This window comes from Phymastichus coffea, unplaced genomic scaffold (assembly GCF_024137745.1).
Source record: "Phymastichus coffea isolate CEN01 unplaced genomic scaffold, Cenicafe_Pcof_1.1 PCOF00018, whole genome shotgun sequence".
Classification (NCBI taxonomy): Eukaryota; Metazoa; Arthropoda; class Insecta; order Hymenoptera; family Eulophidae; genus Phymastichus; species Phymastichus coffea.
Window position 1 is genome coordinate 2,712,413 of NW_026706829.1, and position 18,568 is coordinate 2,730,980.

General features: G+C 35.3%; 1 protein-coding gene across 2 annotated transcripts in view; it reads left to right on the plus strand.

The window, feature by feature from the left end:
• Positions 1-2,837: 2,837 nt before the first annotated feature.
• The window catches only part of LOC131675258 (signal peptidase complex subunit 3), a 338,782-nt gene continuing 323,051 nt past the window's right edge, over positions 2,838-18,568 (plus strand). For both annotated transcript variants that reach the window (XM_058954171.1, XM_058954170.1), the window contains exon 1: positions 2,838-3,144. In XM_058954171.1, the coding sequence (XP_058810154.1) occupies positions 3,002-3,144 (143 nt within the window). In that variant the 5' untranslated portion in view covers positions 2,838-3,001. The remainder of the gene's footprint in view (positions 3,145-18,568) is intronic.

Here is an 18,568-nt window from a genome sequence, read left to right on the forward strand (position 1 = left end):
GAGAAGCGCGAGAAACACTTTTGACAAGATGGCAACAAAATTGGGAGGCAACAAAAGACGGAAGATGGACCTACGAACTCATTCCAAGACTAAGAGAATGGGTACTCAGAAGACACGGAGTGGTCGACTACTACCTCACGCAGGCACTAAGTGGACATGGATCCTTTGGAGTTTACCGGGCCAAGAGAGGGTTTCGTCCAGACAGCAAGTGCACTTTTTGCGGAGAAGAAAAGGACGACGCGGAGCACACACTGTTTGAGTGCCCTGCAAACGAATGTGAGAGACAAAGACTGACAGTAGAACTAGGATTGACTCGGATAACGAAAGACAACCTGATACTGACCATGTTGACGACGCAAGAGAGATGGGGCGATATAGCTAGCTTCATCAGGGGAGAAATGAAGACCAAAGAAGAAAAGGAGAGAGAAATGAGAAGAAGAGACTGAAGAGATTACAAGACTGATGGGCTGAGAATCACAGCAAATGAAGAGGGATCCTTCGGGATCAGAACAGGCCCCACCGAAGTAATACTGAAAAGGAGTACCGGTAGGTGCTAGAAGTCGACAGGGGAATTTCGCCTTGCGGCTATGCGTTATAACATGGCCGTAGGACGAGGGGTTTTTAGTCGGTATGCCACGTACTGGAAACTCCGACACAAACGGCACATCGGTGTCGAGGTCGTTTCGACGGCTTCGTCAACGATGGCCGTCTAGTCTTTAAAAGATTTTTACCCAACCCCTTAAAAAAAAAAAAAAATACACACACAAAAAACATATATTATCAACTACACAAACTGGACACGAGACACAAATAGTAATGTAAGAAATGAAAACCAAATGTAACATAAGTTGTAAATAAATAAACTAACTACATACTTAGTACTTTATATAAGTAACTTATCTAGACAATTTTCGTTTTTTGTTAACATTAAATTTCTGTACTGCGGCCCGCCTTCAATATAATTACCAAGAGAAGTCTGCTTATTTGTTATTATTGTATATTTAAATGTGATCATACTTTATGATATGGTAAATACGAGGTGTGATCAAAAAGTAAGGTAAATTTTGAAATTTAGCGGGCTACGTCCGTTGGATCTTCGACTTTTTTATTTGGTTATGTCGGTACACTCGTCTAGAACATACGTTCCAAATTTCAGCTTTGTAGTATGTTTGGTTTGTTTGTGAGAGGCATCAAGGTTAGAAGTGTTTTGCGTGCTCCACGATTTGCTGCTGTCTAAAAACACGGATCAAAGAGTTTGCATTAAATTTTGTGTGAAAAATGGAATCAAATGTTCCAAAACACTTGAAATGCTGAAAGTGGCATACGGTGAGTCTACTTTAAGCCAAAAAAATGTTTACAAGTGGTATAACCTCTTCCAAGAAGGCCGAGAAGACACCGACGACGAACTTCGTTCTGGACGCCCCAGCACATCAACAACTGATGAGAATGTTGAAGAAGTGAAGAAAATAGTATTGGGAAATCGTCGAATTACCATTAGAGAAATTGCTGATGATATTGGCATCTCATTTGGTTCGTGCCAATCAATTTTGACGAGTGTTTTAGACATGAGACGTGTGTCAGCGAAGTTTGTTCCGAAATTGCTCAATTTCGACCAAAAGAAACGTCGCATGAGCATCGCTCAAGAGCTACTGAATGACGTCAACGATGATCCAGATTTACTCAACAGGGTTATAACAGGTGACGAAACATGGGTATACAGTTATGACGTCGAGATTAAGACTCAATCGTCCCAGTGGAGGCATTCTGGATCACCAAGACCTAAAAAACACGCCAAGTTCGATCAAATGTAAAGTTTTTGCTTACAGTTTTCTTTGACTGCAGGGGCGTGGTGCATCAGTAAATAAGGAATATTACCTGCAAGTTATGCGCAATTTGCGCGAAGCAATCCGCCAGAAACGTCCGAATTTGTGGAAAAATAAAAATTGGCTTTTGCACCATGATAACGCCCCTGCTCACACATCGTTGCCTGTGCGCGAATTTTTGGCTAAAACCAACACAGTAACGATGCCACAGGCACCGTATTCCCCAGATCTGGCCCCCTGTGACTTCTTCTTGTTCCCAAAACTGAAGAGGCCCATGAAAGAACGGCGTTTTGCCACGATTGAGGAGATAAAGACGGCATCGAAGGATGAACTAAACAAGATCACAAAAAATGATTTTTTGAAATGCTTTGAGGATTGGAAAAAGCGTTGGCATAAGTGCATTATATTCGAGGGGGATTACTTTGAAGGAGATAAAATAAAAATTGATGAATAAATAAATATTTTTTGAGAAAAATAAAAATTCACCTTACTTTTTGATCACACCTCGTACTATTATTGTTATTAATTTAATTTATTTAAAGTAACATTGGTTTTGTGACATTCGCGATAACATGGCGCACAATGCACTGCGCAGTTTCCAAGTACGTATGACTATCACCGCAATAAGGCCCCTGCCTTGGTCACTTCGCTCGCTGTATTCCATTGGGAAGTAGGCTAAAATAAATATTTTATTCAAATTAAAAGTATTTCTGTTTTTCCTATGCCATACGATACCGATTTATCGAACAGTTTTCTTAAGAATTATTTAGAAAAAAATATGTTTTAAAATGCAAGAAGTCATTTTTATAAGACAAAAGAAAAATTTTTAATTTCAATTTGTAACTATGTAATTATTGAATATTTTATTAACAAATAGACGGGAGAATTTAGAACTAATACTTTTTGGAACGAGCATTCAAAATTCTTTTAAAAATCAATTTTCTTATAATTTTCCAAGAATTTTGGTTGCTGGGTTGATGGAGCTGCTAGTCGCTTTTTGACTGATGTAAAGTAAACACATGAAAATATGAGGAATTTGGTTTCATATATAATATATATATTTATTCACCACGTAATCAATTAGTTTTGTTATAGTAAATTTAAAAGAAGAACTTAGCAAAATATTATTTCTGAATATCGTTTTCAATAGTCCATTAATTAAAAATCTTTTAATCAAAATGCATACTTTTTTGTCAAGATCAAATTCAATCCTAGCTTATACTTTAAGCGTATCGGCTTGTCTAACATTTTGCTGTTTTTTATCAACAGTCTTTTATGATTATAAAACTGAAGTATCACTGGACACGATAAAAACTGCTGTGTAAGTATTTTGATAATCTAGTTAATTAATACCTCCGAATCGTTCGAGTAATTTGACAATAAAAGTTCATCTTTTTAGTCTATATAAAATATAATGAAATGATTATGATGAAATTGATAATTTAGTGAATACTGTATAATTTTTGTAATTATGTATACAGAATAATGCATGTATCGTAATAAAGAATTTTTACAAACCTTACAAAAATCTATAAAAGTAAAAAAAAATTTTGTTGATTTAAAACAAACATGCTTTTATATTTATACACACACATACACGCGCGCGCGCACACAATTATACTTCTCAGTCGGTATACAAAATTTGATCGAAATTACATTATGTAATTATTCATTTATCACATTCTCTATATAATAAAAATCTATTTATAATAAAATTTCCATGTTAAGAAAAATTTAATAATTGAAGAAAATTGTAATATAATATATAAAATTTTAATGTAATCCATTTTTGTCAATTCGTTTTGCATAGTACATAAAATACAACTTGTATACACATATTTTGTTTGAAGAAATTTTTAAGTTTGATCTTCTATATTTCAATAAAAAGAAAAAAATAAACCATTTTCTTAGATTTTTAGTTGAATAATGAATTAAAAAATGTTTACATAGTAAATTGGATTATTATAGTTTTATTGTCAAGTATTGTTATACTCGATAGTTTTTTTGTGAATAATAATTGCAATGAATCTGTACACAAAATAAAGTTTTTATATATTGTTATAAATTAAGATAAATAAGTTTACTTTAGTAGTTTTCTAAGAAATGTAAATAAAATTAGAAAGTTTTTATTTCATGAAATTCCTCAGTGAAATTTCTTATTTAGATATTTTTATGTGAAATAATACATTGTCCGATAAAGTTAGATTTAACTATTGAAATTAACCATTGGAAATTAGTTTATTGTTAGTTATTTACAAATAGTTGTCAATGTTAAACTAAAACTTAGTATTACCTTATCTAGTTGTTCATTTAAATATATAAAGCATATTTAAATTGACTAATAACCATTAAAATCTATAGCTTATTTGCTTAAAATACCATGTATTAGAATTTAGCACAGCTTAGATTTGTTATTCAATGAAATCCATAAAAAGCTATTCCAATAAATGTCATTGTTTCCTGTATACTATAAAAATGTATATGACATTTTTCCACCAAATGTCAGTAGTCAAGCATGTCTAAACAAATATCAAAATTTATGAAATACTATAATAGAATACTACCATCAATAGAATACTGTTGATTTAATTTTTATTTTGAGACTCATGAAAAATTTTTTATTATGATTATGTCAATGGAAATTGACAGAGGAGATCTGAACAGAGATTGCAGTTGGAGTCTTTGATATTCAAAAGATATATCAATTGCTATGTATTCTGAAATTTCATTCTGGATTATTACATATTCTTTACTATATGATTTCCTTTTAGATATCAGAAAATAAAAGTTGTACAACCTAGGTATTTTTAAGGTCTTATTCGAAATAACAGAAGAGATTGACATATTACTTTTGTTACAAATATGTTTGTAACTAAAATATATCTATACATTGTCAATCATTACTAATTTAAATAATCTTTTTATGATTATATTGTTCTACAGCATTGAAAATACTGAAGATGTTAAAGTGTACCTGCAAGATTTGCCAATGCTTGGAAATGCAATAATTCCATCCTAGATGGTGAATATCCAGCATATCTTGGCATTGGTGATTATTACTAATTTAAACAATTTTTTAATAATTCTATTTTTCTATAACATTGAAAATATTAAAGATGATATTAAAATATGTTTAGAAGAATTTGGCCAATACTCAGAAAAGCCATTATCCCCTTTTACAAAGAGTGAATGACATGTTATCCTCAAATTTGCAGTTTGTCAAATTTAAAAATGTTTTAATAAATTTATTTGTCCGAAACATAGATAACAAGTAAGATAGTATTAAATATTTTTGCTGGATTATAGAAAACAAAATTTAAGGACAAGTTATTGTAAATAAAATGTATTTTAATTTTTTGATTTTTTTAAATTTTATTATTTTACAATGCAAATCAACATTTTCAGTATTAATTTTAGATATAGAATTTTTTTTCTGTTGGCATATCTGAAAATAATTATTCGTTATTAATTTTTATTTATTCATTTATTCCAAATTAATTATATATTACTTATTTAAAGGTAAAAAATAAATAAAGTATTACATTACAATAATAGTCCAATCAACAGAGACAAAAAATCCATTTTCAATGGATTAAATATTTTTGCAATGTGTATTTTGTGTGAGCTTTGAAACAGAACTGCTCCTCAGGCGTCGATTTTTATTATTTTTTTTTGTATGTTCTTATTTTGTTATTTCAACATAAGAATGTTGATAATTCGCTGTACACTTCATGCACAAACAAAAATGAACATACAAATCTATTCGAAAAAGACATTCATTCTTAAATACACTGATAGAGTGTTTTACTACAGTTAGACAAATACTTTATAGATACTGGTAAAGGAAAAGATTATGCAAGTGATATTTTTTTTTTTTTATTTCCAATAAATGTTACAATCTGTCCTATGTGGACAATAATTGCATGTAGGTACGTCTCCAGTGATCAGTACCTTTATGTATTCATTTAATTTTTATTTACAAATGGTGTTTGATATTTTTTAAATTTTGAAACTATTGGTGTTGTAGTTATTAGCTTTTTTGCTAGTTGATTAGGATGTTCCAGAATTCTATTGGTATATTTTCTTCTGAATATTTCGATTTCTTCTCGTACAGTTGTTATGTTTACTTCTTTTCATATATTTTTATTTGTAATAAACCATGGTGCATCTGTGATGTAACGTAGTGATTTGTTTTGGAATCTTTCTATTATGTCTATGTTTGATTTTGTGGTAGTGCCCCAGAGTTGAATGCTGTATGTCCATACTGGTTTAATTATTACTTTATAAATAAGTAGTTTATTTTTAATGGCTAGCTTGGATTTTCTCTCCAGTAGCCAGTAATATTTTCTTGCCTGTAAAGTTAAGTTGTTTTCATTTTGCCCATATATGGTCTCTCCATGTTAATCTTTGATCTAGGTGCATACCAAGTATTTGGCTTTGTCTGCTTGAGATATTAATTGTTTGTTTATGTGGACTGGAGGGCAAGTCTTTTTTTTTAGTATGTAAGTTACTTTGATTGATTTTGTTTCATTAACTTTTATTCTCCATTTGTTAAACCAGAGCATAGCTTTATTTAAGTACTTTTGCATATTATTAGAGGCGGTCGCTGCATTAGTGTGTGTTGTTAATATAGCTGTATCATCTGTATAAGTGGCAATATTAATGTTTTCCATGGTCGGGAGATCGTGTGTGTAAATTAAATATAATATGGGGCGTAGAACACTGCCTTGGGGAATGCCGGTTTTTATTGGATAACGTTCTGTTCTTTCGTTTTTTATTTTTACTTTAAATGTTCTAGAACTTAAGTATCATTTTAGTAATAGGTATAGTTCTCCTGGTACGACTTTGTCTAGTTTGTATAGTGATCTTTCGTTCCAGACTTTATCGAATACTTGAGCTACATCAAGAAATACTGCATTACAGTATTCATTCTTTTTAAAAATGTTTCTTATCTGTGTTGTAACTATTTATTTGTTCTATTGTAGCATGATTATTACAAAATCCGAATTGGTGCTCTGGTATTTTATTTTGCTCTTGTAGTGTTTTGTTCAGTCTTTTAATGATTATTTTTTCGCATATTTTTGAAAGTGCTGGTAATAAACTAATTGGCCTGTAAGATGCGGTATGTTGAAGCGATTTACACAGTTTTTGTAGAAGAATTATTGTTGCTATTTTTCGTATTGCAGGAAAATAATGTAATTGAAATATTGCGTTGAATATGATGGTTATGTATCTTACGGCTTTTATGGGAAGTTCTTTCAGTAGTTTGGCGTTATATTATCATGTCCAGGGATCTTTACATTTTTCAGCTGTTGAATTTGATGGCTTACTTCTTTTACCTTGGCAGCCTTCAATAGATATATGGATTTATTACATTTATTAAATGTTCTGCAAATGTGTTAGCTTTTTCAATATCAGTACGTGCCCATGTCATGTCATTTTTTAAAATAGACGAAGAGAAATTTTTTGGTTGTTTAATTTTTTTGGTTGCTTTTCATAGTGAGTAATCGGAATCCTCTGTTGGAGTTAGGTTAGTTAAGTTGCGGGGGGGGGGGGGGTCAGCCACCGTGCGCCATGGGCTGGTCTCTGCTAAATTTTACTGGGTTCTTTCTCGGTCAAGAAAGCCGGCGCTGACTTTCACAGGTCGACGTTCGCTCTGGTTAGGGAGGATGATTCAAATAATCGGACACTCTGATTAATGAACATTACATATGGCGATCTCATTTATTGACGCCCTTTTACAAATAAACGCTACAAGATTCACTTCGTCAAGGCGAGCGCGCTCGCTAAGCCTTTCGCGACCAGAGTTCGCGGTGTCACGCGAGCGAGATCGCTCAGCGTGCGCAATAAAACTACTCGTAATAAACTCGAATCTATGATCGAGCGAGAGCTGGCGCGAGAGAGTAAACTAGCTTTGAACCCACCGGGCACCGACGGCCCGTTGGTAGAGAGGCGACGCCGGCGAAAGCGGAGACCCGCTGGCAATGGCGCCCTGGCGACGATGGAGGTGGTGGCTGCAGGAAGGGCCGCAGCTCTGCCTCTAACCCGTAGACGGCATATGGTTGCTGCTGGAAATGACTCTGCTTCCTTGATAGCTCTTCTTCCTGGCAGAAATAGCTGTCGCACCAGTGGCAGTGGTTCCTCTCTAGCCGGAACTCTCCAGAAGGTTCTCTCTAGGCGACCCTAATTACTCCAGAGCTCGCGCCTAACTGCCCTTCTTTTTTTTTAAATTCGAAGCCTCGCGCCGCCGTGATCCCACTTCTCTCGCCGTCAAAAATCAGTCAAAATCGCTCTCTCTCTCTCTCTCTCGCTCTTCTCGCTCTCACTCGCACTCACGGCGACACTTCGCCGATCGTCGCGCTCCTCTCTCCAGATCCTGCAACGACACAAGTATGTAGTTGCTATATAGCGTATACTCGGTCGCTGCGTTCACGCGAGGAGAGTGCCGTATACAGGGCCAGCGAGCATCGCTGTGGTCCTGTCACAAACTAATTATTTATATTTTCATTTTTTTCGTCGTACAGAATTTTTTTAAGTTCTTTAATTACCCTGTTATATTTTGTTTTATTGATCTAGTCTGCTGCCATATCTTTCTTAATTTTCTTTTTTCATTGATTTTATCTGATGCTGTTTTCGAAATCGTTGAAAATATCTTTTAATTTTCTGGGTATATTGGAGTTGCGTTTTTAATAGCGTTTTTAATGTTGTTGTTTAGATTTTCTACTGCTATGTCAATATCTTGTTTTGTTTTTAGTGGTATTTTACATGTGAGTTTTTCATTTAAAATCGTTCTATAATACTCCTAGTTTGTTTTTTTTTTATAAAGGGGTCTATTTTTTGCATTGGTTACGATTGTTGAGGTGTAGTTAATAATAATTGATGAGTGGTCTGAAGTTAAATCGAGGCACGATTTAGCTGTTAGGTGATTGTAAGATATGCCTTTAGTGACTGCAAAATCTATTAAATCCGGTAGTTTGTGAATGTCGGACGGCGAGTATGTTGGTTTACCTGTTGAAATTGTTGTTAGGTTTTCTGCTTTTATTACCGTGTATAAAATTGCTCCTTTTGGATTTAGAGTTTTTGATCTTGAGCCCCACCATGTATGTTTGGCATTATAGTCTCCTCCTGCGAGAAGCGAGAAAACGATTTTCTAAGCTGTCGAAGTATTTTTTGTATTGTTCTTTGATTATTTTGTGCCTAGGTGGGCAGTATAATACTGAAAATGTTATTTGTCCGTAATTATCCGTTATTGCGATACTTGTTGCTTGTAGATAGTCTTTATTATGTGCTTCCATTTCATGATGGTTTATATTATTTTTTATTAGTATTGCTGTTCCTCTGTGTGCTTTGCTGTCGGGATGGTTTGTACAGTACAGTGTACGAGGTCTGTCCGGAAAGTATCGGGCCTACCTTTATATTTTCGTGCTAGCGTTATTCTTTATCATCTGGTGGGTGGCATCCTTCACAGTAATCCCCACTTGATTGAATAACACGGTTCCATGGATGTTTCCACTTTTCAAAACAGTCCTGGAACTCACTTTTAGGGATAGCCTTAAGTACACTCGTCGCATTGTTTTCAACCGTTGTTTTGTCACCGAATCGGTGTCCTTTGAGTGGTTTTTTTAGTTTTGGAAACAGCCAAACAGCCAAAAGGGGCTATGTCGGGACTGTATGGAGGTTGTCGAAGCAATGCGATATTGTGTTTGCTCAAAAACTGCTCCACAAGATTGGATAAATGCGCTGACGCATTATCGTGATAAAGAAGCCAGTTACCACTTTCCCAAAAGAGCGGCCGTTTTTTTCTTACTGCATCACGCAAACGTTTCAAAATTTGAACGTAGTATTCTTTATTGATCCGACTTTGACTTGCTTTTTTTGGTTTGGCGATTCAGAATGCTTCCACCGTGAAGATTGTTGTTTTGTTTCAGGATCATAACCATAAACCCATGATTCATCACCTGTAATAACTTTTCTAAGCACATTATCATCATTATTGACCATTTCCAGATTGCCCAGAGCGATTTCTAAGCGAATATTCTTCTGCTCTGCTGTGAGCAATTTTGGGATGAATTTCGCACACACGCGTTTCATTCCTAAATTTTCGGTTAAAATTTCTGAAATGATAGTTTTTGGTATCTCAAGGTTTTTTTCTAGTTCTCGCACAGTCATACGACCATCTTGTTCGATTGGATGTCGCACCTGCTCAATATTATCTGCGGTTTTTGTCGTCGAAGGTCGGCCGGAACGAGAAACCGTTTATACCACTCTTTTATTCGTGTTTTGCTCATACACTCGCTTCCGAAGGCCTTTTGCATCATTTCAATAGTTTCCGAACTCATTTTTCTGAGTTGAAAGCAAAATTTGATGCAAATTCGTTGATCTTGTTTTTCAGTCATTTTTGACAATATCAAAATCCGATGAACGCGAAAAAGGCACTGTAAACAAAGACACGCTGCGCATGAACTATACGTCCGGCAGGTGTCAGTAAGTAACCATTAGATTCGTGAGGCTTTACTGTTGACGTTTCTGTCCGGTAGAGGTCGCTCGAACACTATGGCGCGAAGATATAAACGTAGGCCCGATACTTTCCGGACAGATCTCGTATATCGTGGGATTTTGAAAAAGCTTTTATGTGTCAAGTGAGTTTCAGATATTAGCATTATATCAATATTATTTTCTATAAGAAAAGGTTTTACTTCTATGTTTCTTTGCGCTAAACTGTTAACGTTCCAAATTTATATGTTTATTTCTGTATTAATTTTATCTTATTTATGTGTGTGGTGAATAGATTTAACATAGTGTCCATTCTATTCATTTGTTGCGTCATCATGTTTACGAGTCGACTGTCGTTGGTGTTATTTACTGTTTGTTGTGGTGTCGGTGTTTGTTTGGGTTCTGTATTTATCGTGTTTTTATTACCGGTTGCAGTCTATGCATATGAAATGTCTGGTCTAACGGTGTTTTCGGTTATTTGTTTTGCCTTTAACTCTGGAAAAAGTATTTATTGTAAGAGTATCCTTGCACTGCAATCTTTATAGCTAGCTATATGATTCCCACCGCAATTCGCACACTTAACTTTATCTACTTTTGTTTGAATTGGGCATTTGCTGGCGAGGTGATTCCTTGCGCATTTTACGCAGACTAGAGGTCTGTTTCAATAATTTTTTGTGTGGCCAAATTCTTGGCAGCGCATGCATTGTGGAATGTCTCTTTTTTTGTATGGAGGTTCAAACCTAACCATTTGTTGCATTAGCTTGTTTATTTAAAAAATGTCCTTATTGTTTCCTTTTTGTTTTATCTCTATAAAAAATATTGGCAACGGTTGTTTCGTAATTCTGTGCTTGATGTTTGTTATTCTTATTACTTCATGGCTATATGATTCTATTTTTATTTTTAATTTGTTTGTGTCTACTGAAGGATGCATATTTTTTAATACAGCTTTATATAGTTTGTTCTTTTTTCTTTGAAATGTATAAAAGTCAGTATTTTTCTTTTCTAATTCGTTGATTATTTGAGTAAAAAGTTCCGGTTCATTTATTTAAATTTTTATTTCATTATTATTAAGTACTTTTAACGAGTATTCGTTTTCCGCTACCTTCTCGGGTAGTTCATGTAGCGGGATTATGTTAAGGACACCGTTAACGAATATTGGTGGTGCTTTTGCTATTTTGTTTATTGTGGGTGCTATTGTTTGTGTGTTTGTTTTAACTGTCTCACTGGTTTCATTTTCTTTTAGTAATTCGAATTGGTTAGTTGTTTCTATTGGTTTTATACTGCTACCTAGCCAGTATTCTTTGATATGTGCTTGTCTCTTTTTTGTTATTTTGTTTTCTTCTTGGCTACTCCTTGCACGTTTTTGTTGTACAGTTTTCCAGGTTGTTATATCATTATTTGCTTCTTCCGAATTTTTGACAGGTGTGATCTGCACCTTTTCTTTAATTGTAGCCATGACGGCTATGCCAATATTATTGTTTATTTGTGTGATTTTGTTTTGTTTTGATTTAAATGCACTATGTTTGTTTACTGTGTCAGTTTACTTCCACTGTCTAACGGTCACTTTAAATTTAGAGAGCAATCATTCGCACATCTGAACTCCTTGAGTGTTACGAGTGAACTGCAAGTGATATAATATAAACAAAAACTTCTTTTCTTAATTATTAGTTTTAGTTTCGTATTAGTTTTCTTTTTTGTATCCCAACCAACGAACAGAAATTTATTTTCTCTAATAACTTTAGTAGTAACCAGTTCCTCTAGTAACTTATTTTGGCCGAAAATATCGAGTTACAAAAGGGCTCAATCTCTTTGTCAAAACGCCAATTTTGATAAATGATTAGGGGCGAATGAAAACATTAATTTGCAACACCTTATTTTTGACGTAAAAAAAGTGCACCTTCTTTTCTGTTTAAGCAATTAAATCTGCGGTTTTCCTATGCATTATAGAAAATTCTTTCTTAGAAATATATGTAGCTGAGTTGAAAACGAATATTTTGGAAAAAATAATTTTTTTTTCGATCAATAGGAACCGATTTAAGGTTTTTTTTAAATTACTATTGTTGTACAAATGATGAGTCTGAAATTCGCAAGGTTAAATTGCAACGAAAAAAAAATTTTTCAGAAAATAGTCATTAGTGTTTTTAATCGATGATTATAGCCGTATTAGATATGTAAAACCAAAATACAACTATCTAGATGAAAAACAACCACTAATAACCACCCCCACAAAATCATTAATATTTGGCTATATAGGAATACTGTATAGGTAAACATTATGTTGTGCTACAAACTACTTATATATATTTTCTTGCAGGAAACATCAAATCTTGAAAACAGTTTTAATATGTGCCTCAAGATCTTTTCCCATCCCCGGAAAACGAAACATCCCCCATATAGTAGGAGGATGTAAAATCCCAATATAGATTAAACAATGTTTTGATGTTTTTATACGAGTCAGACATAGAAAATATTGAAGAACCTGCTAGGATGAACATACGTTGTCTTTGCCGACGCTTCAAAACGACTATTTCCCTTAATACTATAACGGGGTTCCTGCTCAGCTTCGCTCGAGCGGGACACGCTATATAAAAGTAACCGCGGAAAAGTAGATGAATGGCTCTCCAGAGCTGATCGGCACTCCTGCACCGAACGTCCTGGGCCCAGCAGCTCAGTTGCCTCCTTCTCGAGTCGAAAACTTGGCCCGCGGAGAGTGTCGTAAGCTTTCGTATGACAAGGCGCGACAGCCAAGGAGAAGCTAAAGCGCATAATCGCATATACGACTAGGAATCGAGGGAAAATGACACATAGCAAAGGAGTGAATTGAATTCATTTATTCACAACACAAGCATAGAATAGCGTAGTTCGCGCGCAGTACAAATAGCAGCGTGGATAGCCTCGCGTCAGATTTCAGTGCAGCCGACGAGCCGCGCACACGCTACGCAGCGAGGAACTTGCCCGCGCACGCCCTATAAGAGCGGTTAGGCACAATGGCGACGGCTAGCCGGCGCGCACCGTTCGAACGAGAAACCTACATCGCTCACTCGTGTCGGCTCTTTAGCCGGTCGAAATGTCTCGGTCGCTCGACTTAGACGAAAACGGCAACCGCACTTGCTCGTTGTAAATCGGACGAAGCGACAATACGCGTATAACGGAAGCCGGTTCGTAGGCCGAACGAAAACAGAAAAGAAATAAGCAACTATGCGGTAAGGTATCGACAAGGATACGCAATTTAAGCAACGCAGGAGGAGAGAGCCATAGAGAGAGAAGCCAAGTTAACAGACTGGTACTTACAATGCTGGAACTGACGAGTCGCTCTACAGTAGATTCGCAAGTAGTTCTCGGCGCGCTCGCTTGCAAAGGATTTGTTAATCGCGTTATCGCTTCTTGCGTTTACGCTTTTTCTCTCTGCTTCTATCACCGAGTGTTCGCTGGGCTTTTCGGGAACAGCGTCGATGGTTGTCACGTGTGTGGCTATCAAACCTGATTGCTCTCTCGAGTAATTAGCGAGCTCACGTTGCCGGTTACTTGCTCGTTGCCGATCGGAAGCAGACTTACTTTTTTTGTCTCTACTCTCTCTCTCTCCTCGAAGGGCTCGCCTCTCCGCGAGGTTCGCGCCGCGAGTCGATATCGATAATCGAACTATAATCGCGTCACTTACCGGTTCGCTGACGTCCACGCTGCAATTATTTAAACATGTTTACATGATAATTAATTATTATAGATAATTATTATTTGATGGTTCCTGGGGAGAGAGAGACATAACGAACTTACATGCTGTTCGTTATAATACAAGGGGTGAAAAGCTGCGCATCCTTTCCCGTATTCGCCGTTTTTACCGATTTATACAATGTTTTGCTAGTTTTATTTGCAATTTAATTATTTAACATGAAAGAATATGCTAATATGAACCTACGATGGCTTTGCCGACCCTCGAAAACGACAACTTCCCTCCCTACAGGGAATGAAAACTACGCGTATTCCTCGATGTTAGGGGTTATTAATTATTTCAACAATGTTTTGCTATTTTTATTTGCAATTTAATTATATAGCATCGAAGATCATGCCAATATGAACCTTCGTTATCTTTGCCGACGCTTGGAAACAACTTCCCTCCCTACGTGAAGTGAATAGGTCGTCTTTCTTGAAATCGGCTGTCTTAATTATTTAAACAAGATTCTGTTATTTTCATTCACCATTAATATAGATAATATGATAGATGGTACGAAAATGTATTTATAAAATTTTTGCGAATGCTCGGAAACTCATACTTTTTGTATATTTTTATATGTTATTGTGTATATTTTTATGTACGAGGTGTTTTCAAAAAGTAAGGTAACTTTTCAAATTTCACGGGCAACGTACTTACAATTATCGATTTTTTTGTTTTGTTATGTTGGTACACTCTTCCCAAACATCTGTATCAAGTTTCAAGTGTATAGCATTTTTTGTTTGGTTGTGAGAGGCGTAAAGGTTATAAGTGTTTTGCGTGCTCGGCGATTTCTTGCTATCGAAAAATATGGATCAAAGGATTTGCATCAAATTTTGTGTAAAAAATAAAATAAAGTGCTCCAAAACTCTTGAAATGTTGACGGTGGCATACGGTGAAACTGTTCTGAGTAAAAAAAATGTTTACAAGTGGTACAAACTCTTCCAAGATGGCCGGAAAGATGCCAATGACGAGCCTCGCTCTGGACGCCCAAGCACGTCAACAACTGATGAAAACGTTCAAGCAGTGAAGAAAATTGTTCTGGAAAATCGTCGAATCACTATCAGAGAAGTTGCTGAGGATGTTGGTATATCGTTTGGCTCGTGCCATGAAATTTTTTCTAACGTTTTGGGCATGAGACGTGTGTCAACGAAGTTTGTTCCGAAATTGCTAAATTTTGACCAAAAGAACCATCGCATGAGCATCGCTCAAGAACTGTTGAATGACGTTAACGACGACCCAGATTTACTCAAAAGGGTCATAACTGGTGACGAATCATGGGTATATGGTTATGATATCGAAACCAAAGTCCAATCATCCCAATGGAAGAGCCCAGATGAGCCAAGACCGAATAAAACACGCCAAGTTCGATCAAATGTCAAAGTTTTGTTCACTGTTTTCTTCGATTACCATGGCGTGGTGCATCAAGAGTTCTTACCATATGGACGTACGGTCAATAAACAGTATTATCTTGAAGTTATGGGCCGTTTGCGAGAAGCAATACGAAGAAAACGCCCAGAATGGTGGAAAAACAATTCATGGCTTTTGTATCACGATAATGCCCCTGCTCACTCATCTTTGCTTGTGAGAGATTTTTTGGCCGAAAAGAACACCACAATCATGCCTCAGCCACCATATTCACCGGATTTGGCCCCATGTGACTTTTTCTTGTTCCCAAAACTAAAGAGACCTATGAAAGGACGGAGATTTGCAACGATTGAAGAGATAAAGACTGCATCGCTGGAAGAGCTCAAGGCTATACCGAAAAGTGCTTATGAGAAGTGCTTTGAGGGTTGGAAAACCCGTTGGCATAAGTGTATTGTATCTGAGGGGGATTACTTTGATGGGGACAACATAAATATTGATAAATAAATAAATATTTTTTCTTAAAAATACAAAGTCACTTTACTTTTTGAACACACCTCGTATGTTTTTATTAGTTTGAATAATCAAAAACATACACGAATGTTTTAAGTCAATGAATCTATTAATTTTTAGCATAGTATGATTTCCTTAAGTCCTCGGTACTTCTAGAGGCAAAGGGTGATTTTTTAAAAACTATCCATCGAATCACTTTGAAAATTGGTTTCATGTTTTAAAACAATATTGTTTTAATAGAAAACAAATTAAATTCTCAAAAATATGTATTGAACATAGTTTCTTCATGAAATCAAAAGAAAGTAATTATTAAAAAATCAAGATGTCAAATGTATGATTAGGTCTTGTAGAATATTTTATGCCCTTTCATTGTTTGTTAATTTTGCTGTATAAACATAATATTTCGTTTTTTTAGAAATTAGTATTTTATTTTTCGTGTGCAATAAGAAAGGCATTGTTTAAAAAAAAAAAAAACTTTAAAAATCCTTGTAGAATAAAATCATGTAGAAAAGTTATGTAGTGTAATATGGCGAGATAATTACAAATGAATGAAATAATTTTGATTGTTTATTTTAATTTTATTATTTTAAAACAAAGTGAAAGTCTGATGTTATTTTTTTTTGTATTTTTATATGACACGTTATCTGAAAAGAATATATATCATTAATTTTTATCGATCACAATTTTTTATATTTATTTTATATGTACGAGGTGTATTCAAAAAGTACCTGGAATTATCGTTTTTCCAAAAAAATATTTATTTATTCGTTTACATCAAGGTGGTCTCCTTCAAAGTAATCTCTCCCAGATATAATACACTTATGCCAGCGTTTTTTTCAATCTTCGAAGCACTCTTGATATTCACTTTTTGGTATGTCCTTGAGCACTCTCAGCGATTCGGCCTTTATTTCTTCAATCGAGGAAAAACGCCGTCCTTTCATGGGTCTCTTCAACTTTGGGAACAGGAAAAAGTCACACGGAGCCATATCTGGTGAATATGGAGGTAGGGGCACGACTACGGTATTATTTTTGGCCAAAAAATCATGAACAAGCAACGACGAGTGAGCAGGTGCGTTATCGTGATGCAAAAGCCATGAATTGTTTTTCCATAAATCGGGCCGTTTTTTTCGGATTGCTTCACGCAAACGTCACATAACTTCAAGGTAATACTCCTTATTAACCGTACGACCTTGTGATAAGAACTCATGGTGCACCACGGCCTTGCAGTCAAAGAAAACTGTAAGCAAAACCTTCACATTTGATCGAACTTGACGTGCTTTTTTCGCTCTTGGTGACGTTGAATGCTTCCAGGTGGACGATTGTGCTTTGGTTTCGACATCATAACCGTACACCCATGTTTCATCACCAGTTATAACCCTTTCAAGCAAACATGGATCGTCGTTGACGTCGTTTAACAGCTCCTGAGCGATGTTCATGCGATTATTTTTTTGGTTAAAGTTCAGCAGTTTTGGAATGAATTTTGCTGCCACCCGTTTCAAGCTTAAAACATTTGAAAAAATTTTATGACATGAGCCAATTGATATGCCAACTTCATCAGTAACTTCTCTAATAATTATGATTCGGCGATCATTCAGAACCATTTTTCCACTTTTTTCACATTTTCATCGATTGTTGACGTGCTGGGTCGTCCAGAGCGTTCTTCATCTTCAACGTCTTCGCGGCCATCTTGGAAACGCTTATACCACTCGTAAACACTTGTTTTTTCATAGCAGACTCACCATAGGCTTTTTGTAACATTTCACACACTTTGTTACACGTTATTTCATTTTTTACGCAAAATTTAATACAAATTCTTTAATCCATTTCTTTTAAAAAACGAAATTCGCCGAGCTAATAAAAACACGTCAAACCTTAGCGACTACCGCAGACAAAGTAAACAGTGAATATAGCTGAAAATTTTATCATACTTCAGGGGCATGTATACCAACACAATAAAAAAAAATTTTGACAATCGGACTCTCCAGACCCGCGAAATTTAAAAATTCCGGGTATTATTTGAACACACCTCGTATAGTAATATACTTACAGTTTCTTTAGAAGCATTGTTTGTCTATCTGACTGTAGATAATTGACTTTCACCTGATTCTTATAAAGTTCACTCTTTAACCATTTGTTGTATTTTTTTGGGTAAAGAGTTTCTAATAATGCTGTAACGGTGGGATCCAGTCGTCCTTCAACGGATGGCTCGTGACTGTCCGTACAAATTATTTATTCGGGGATTCGGGAAGCAAAGATCGTTCCCGCGGTTAAATAACGCGCCGAGCACGCGCGTTAATCGTACGCGAACCGTTATATTCAGGATGGAAGTGACGACATAGGTAAAGGAGGGAGGAAAAAAAAAAGAAAGGGGCGGAAGTAGGTGTGACAACAAGCTTTAATAGTAATTGTATTAATGACAAAATAGAAGAGTAACTAAAGCCAAAATAAAATTAAATAATCGAATCAAATCAAATAATCGGTTAACAAAATATGAAATAAAGTAAATACAAAAGAAAAAGAAATTACAAAATAATTAAGGCGAATGAGCAAAGAAATACAAAGAAATACAAATAAAGAGAAAATCATAAAGTAAAGCGAAACTACAAATCAAAGAAAACCGAAATACAAAAGAAAAAGTTACAATAAAATAAAATAAACGACCCGGGAC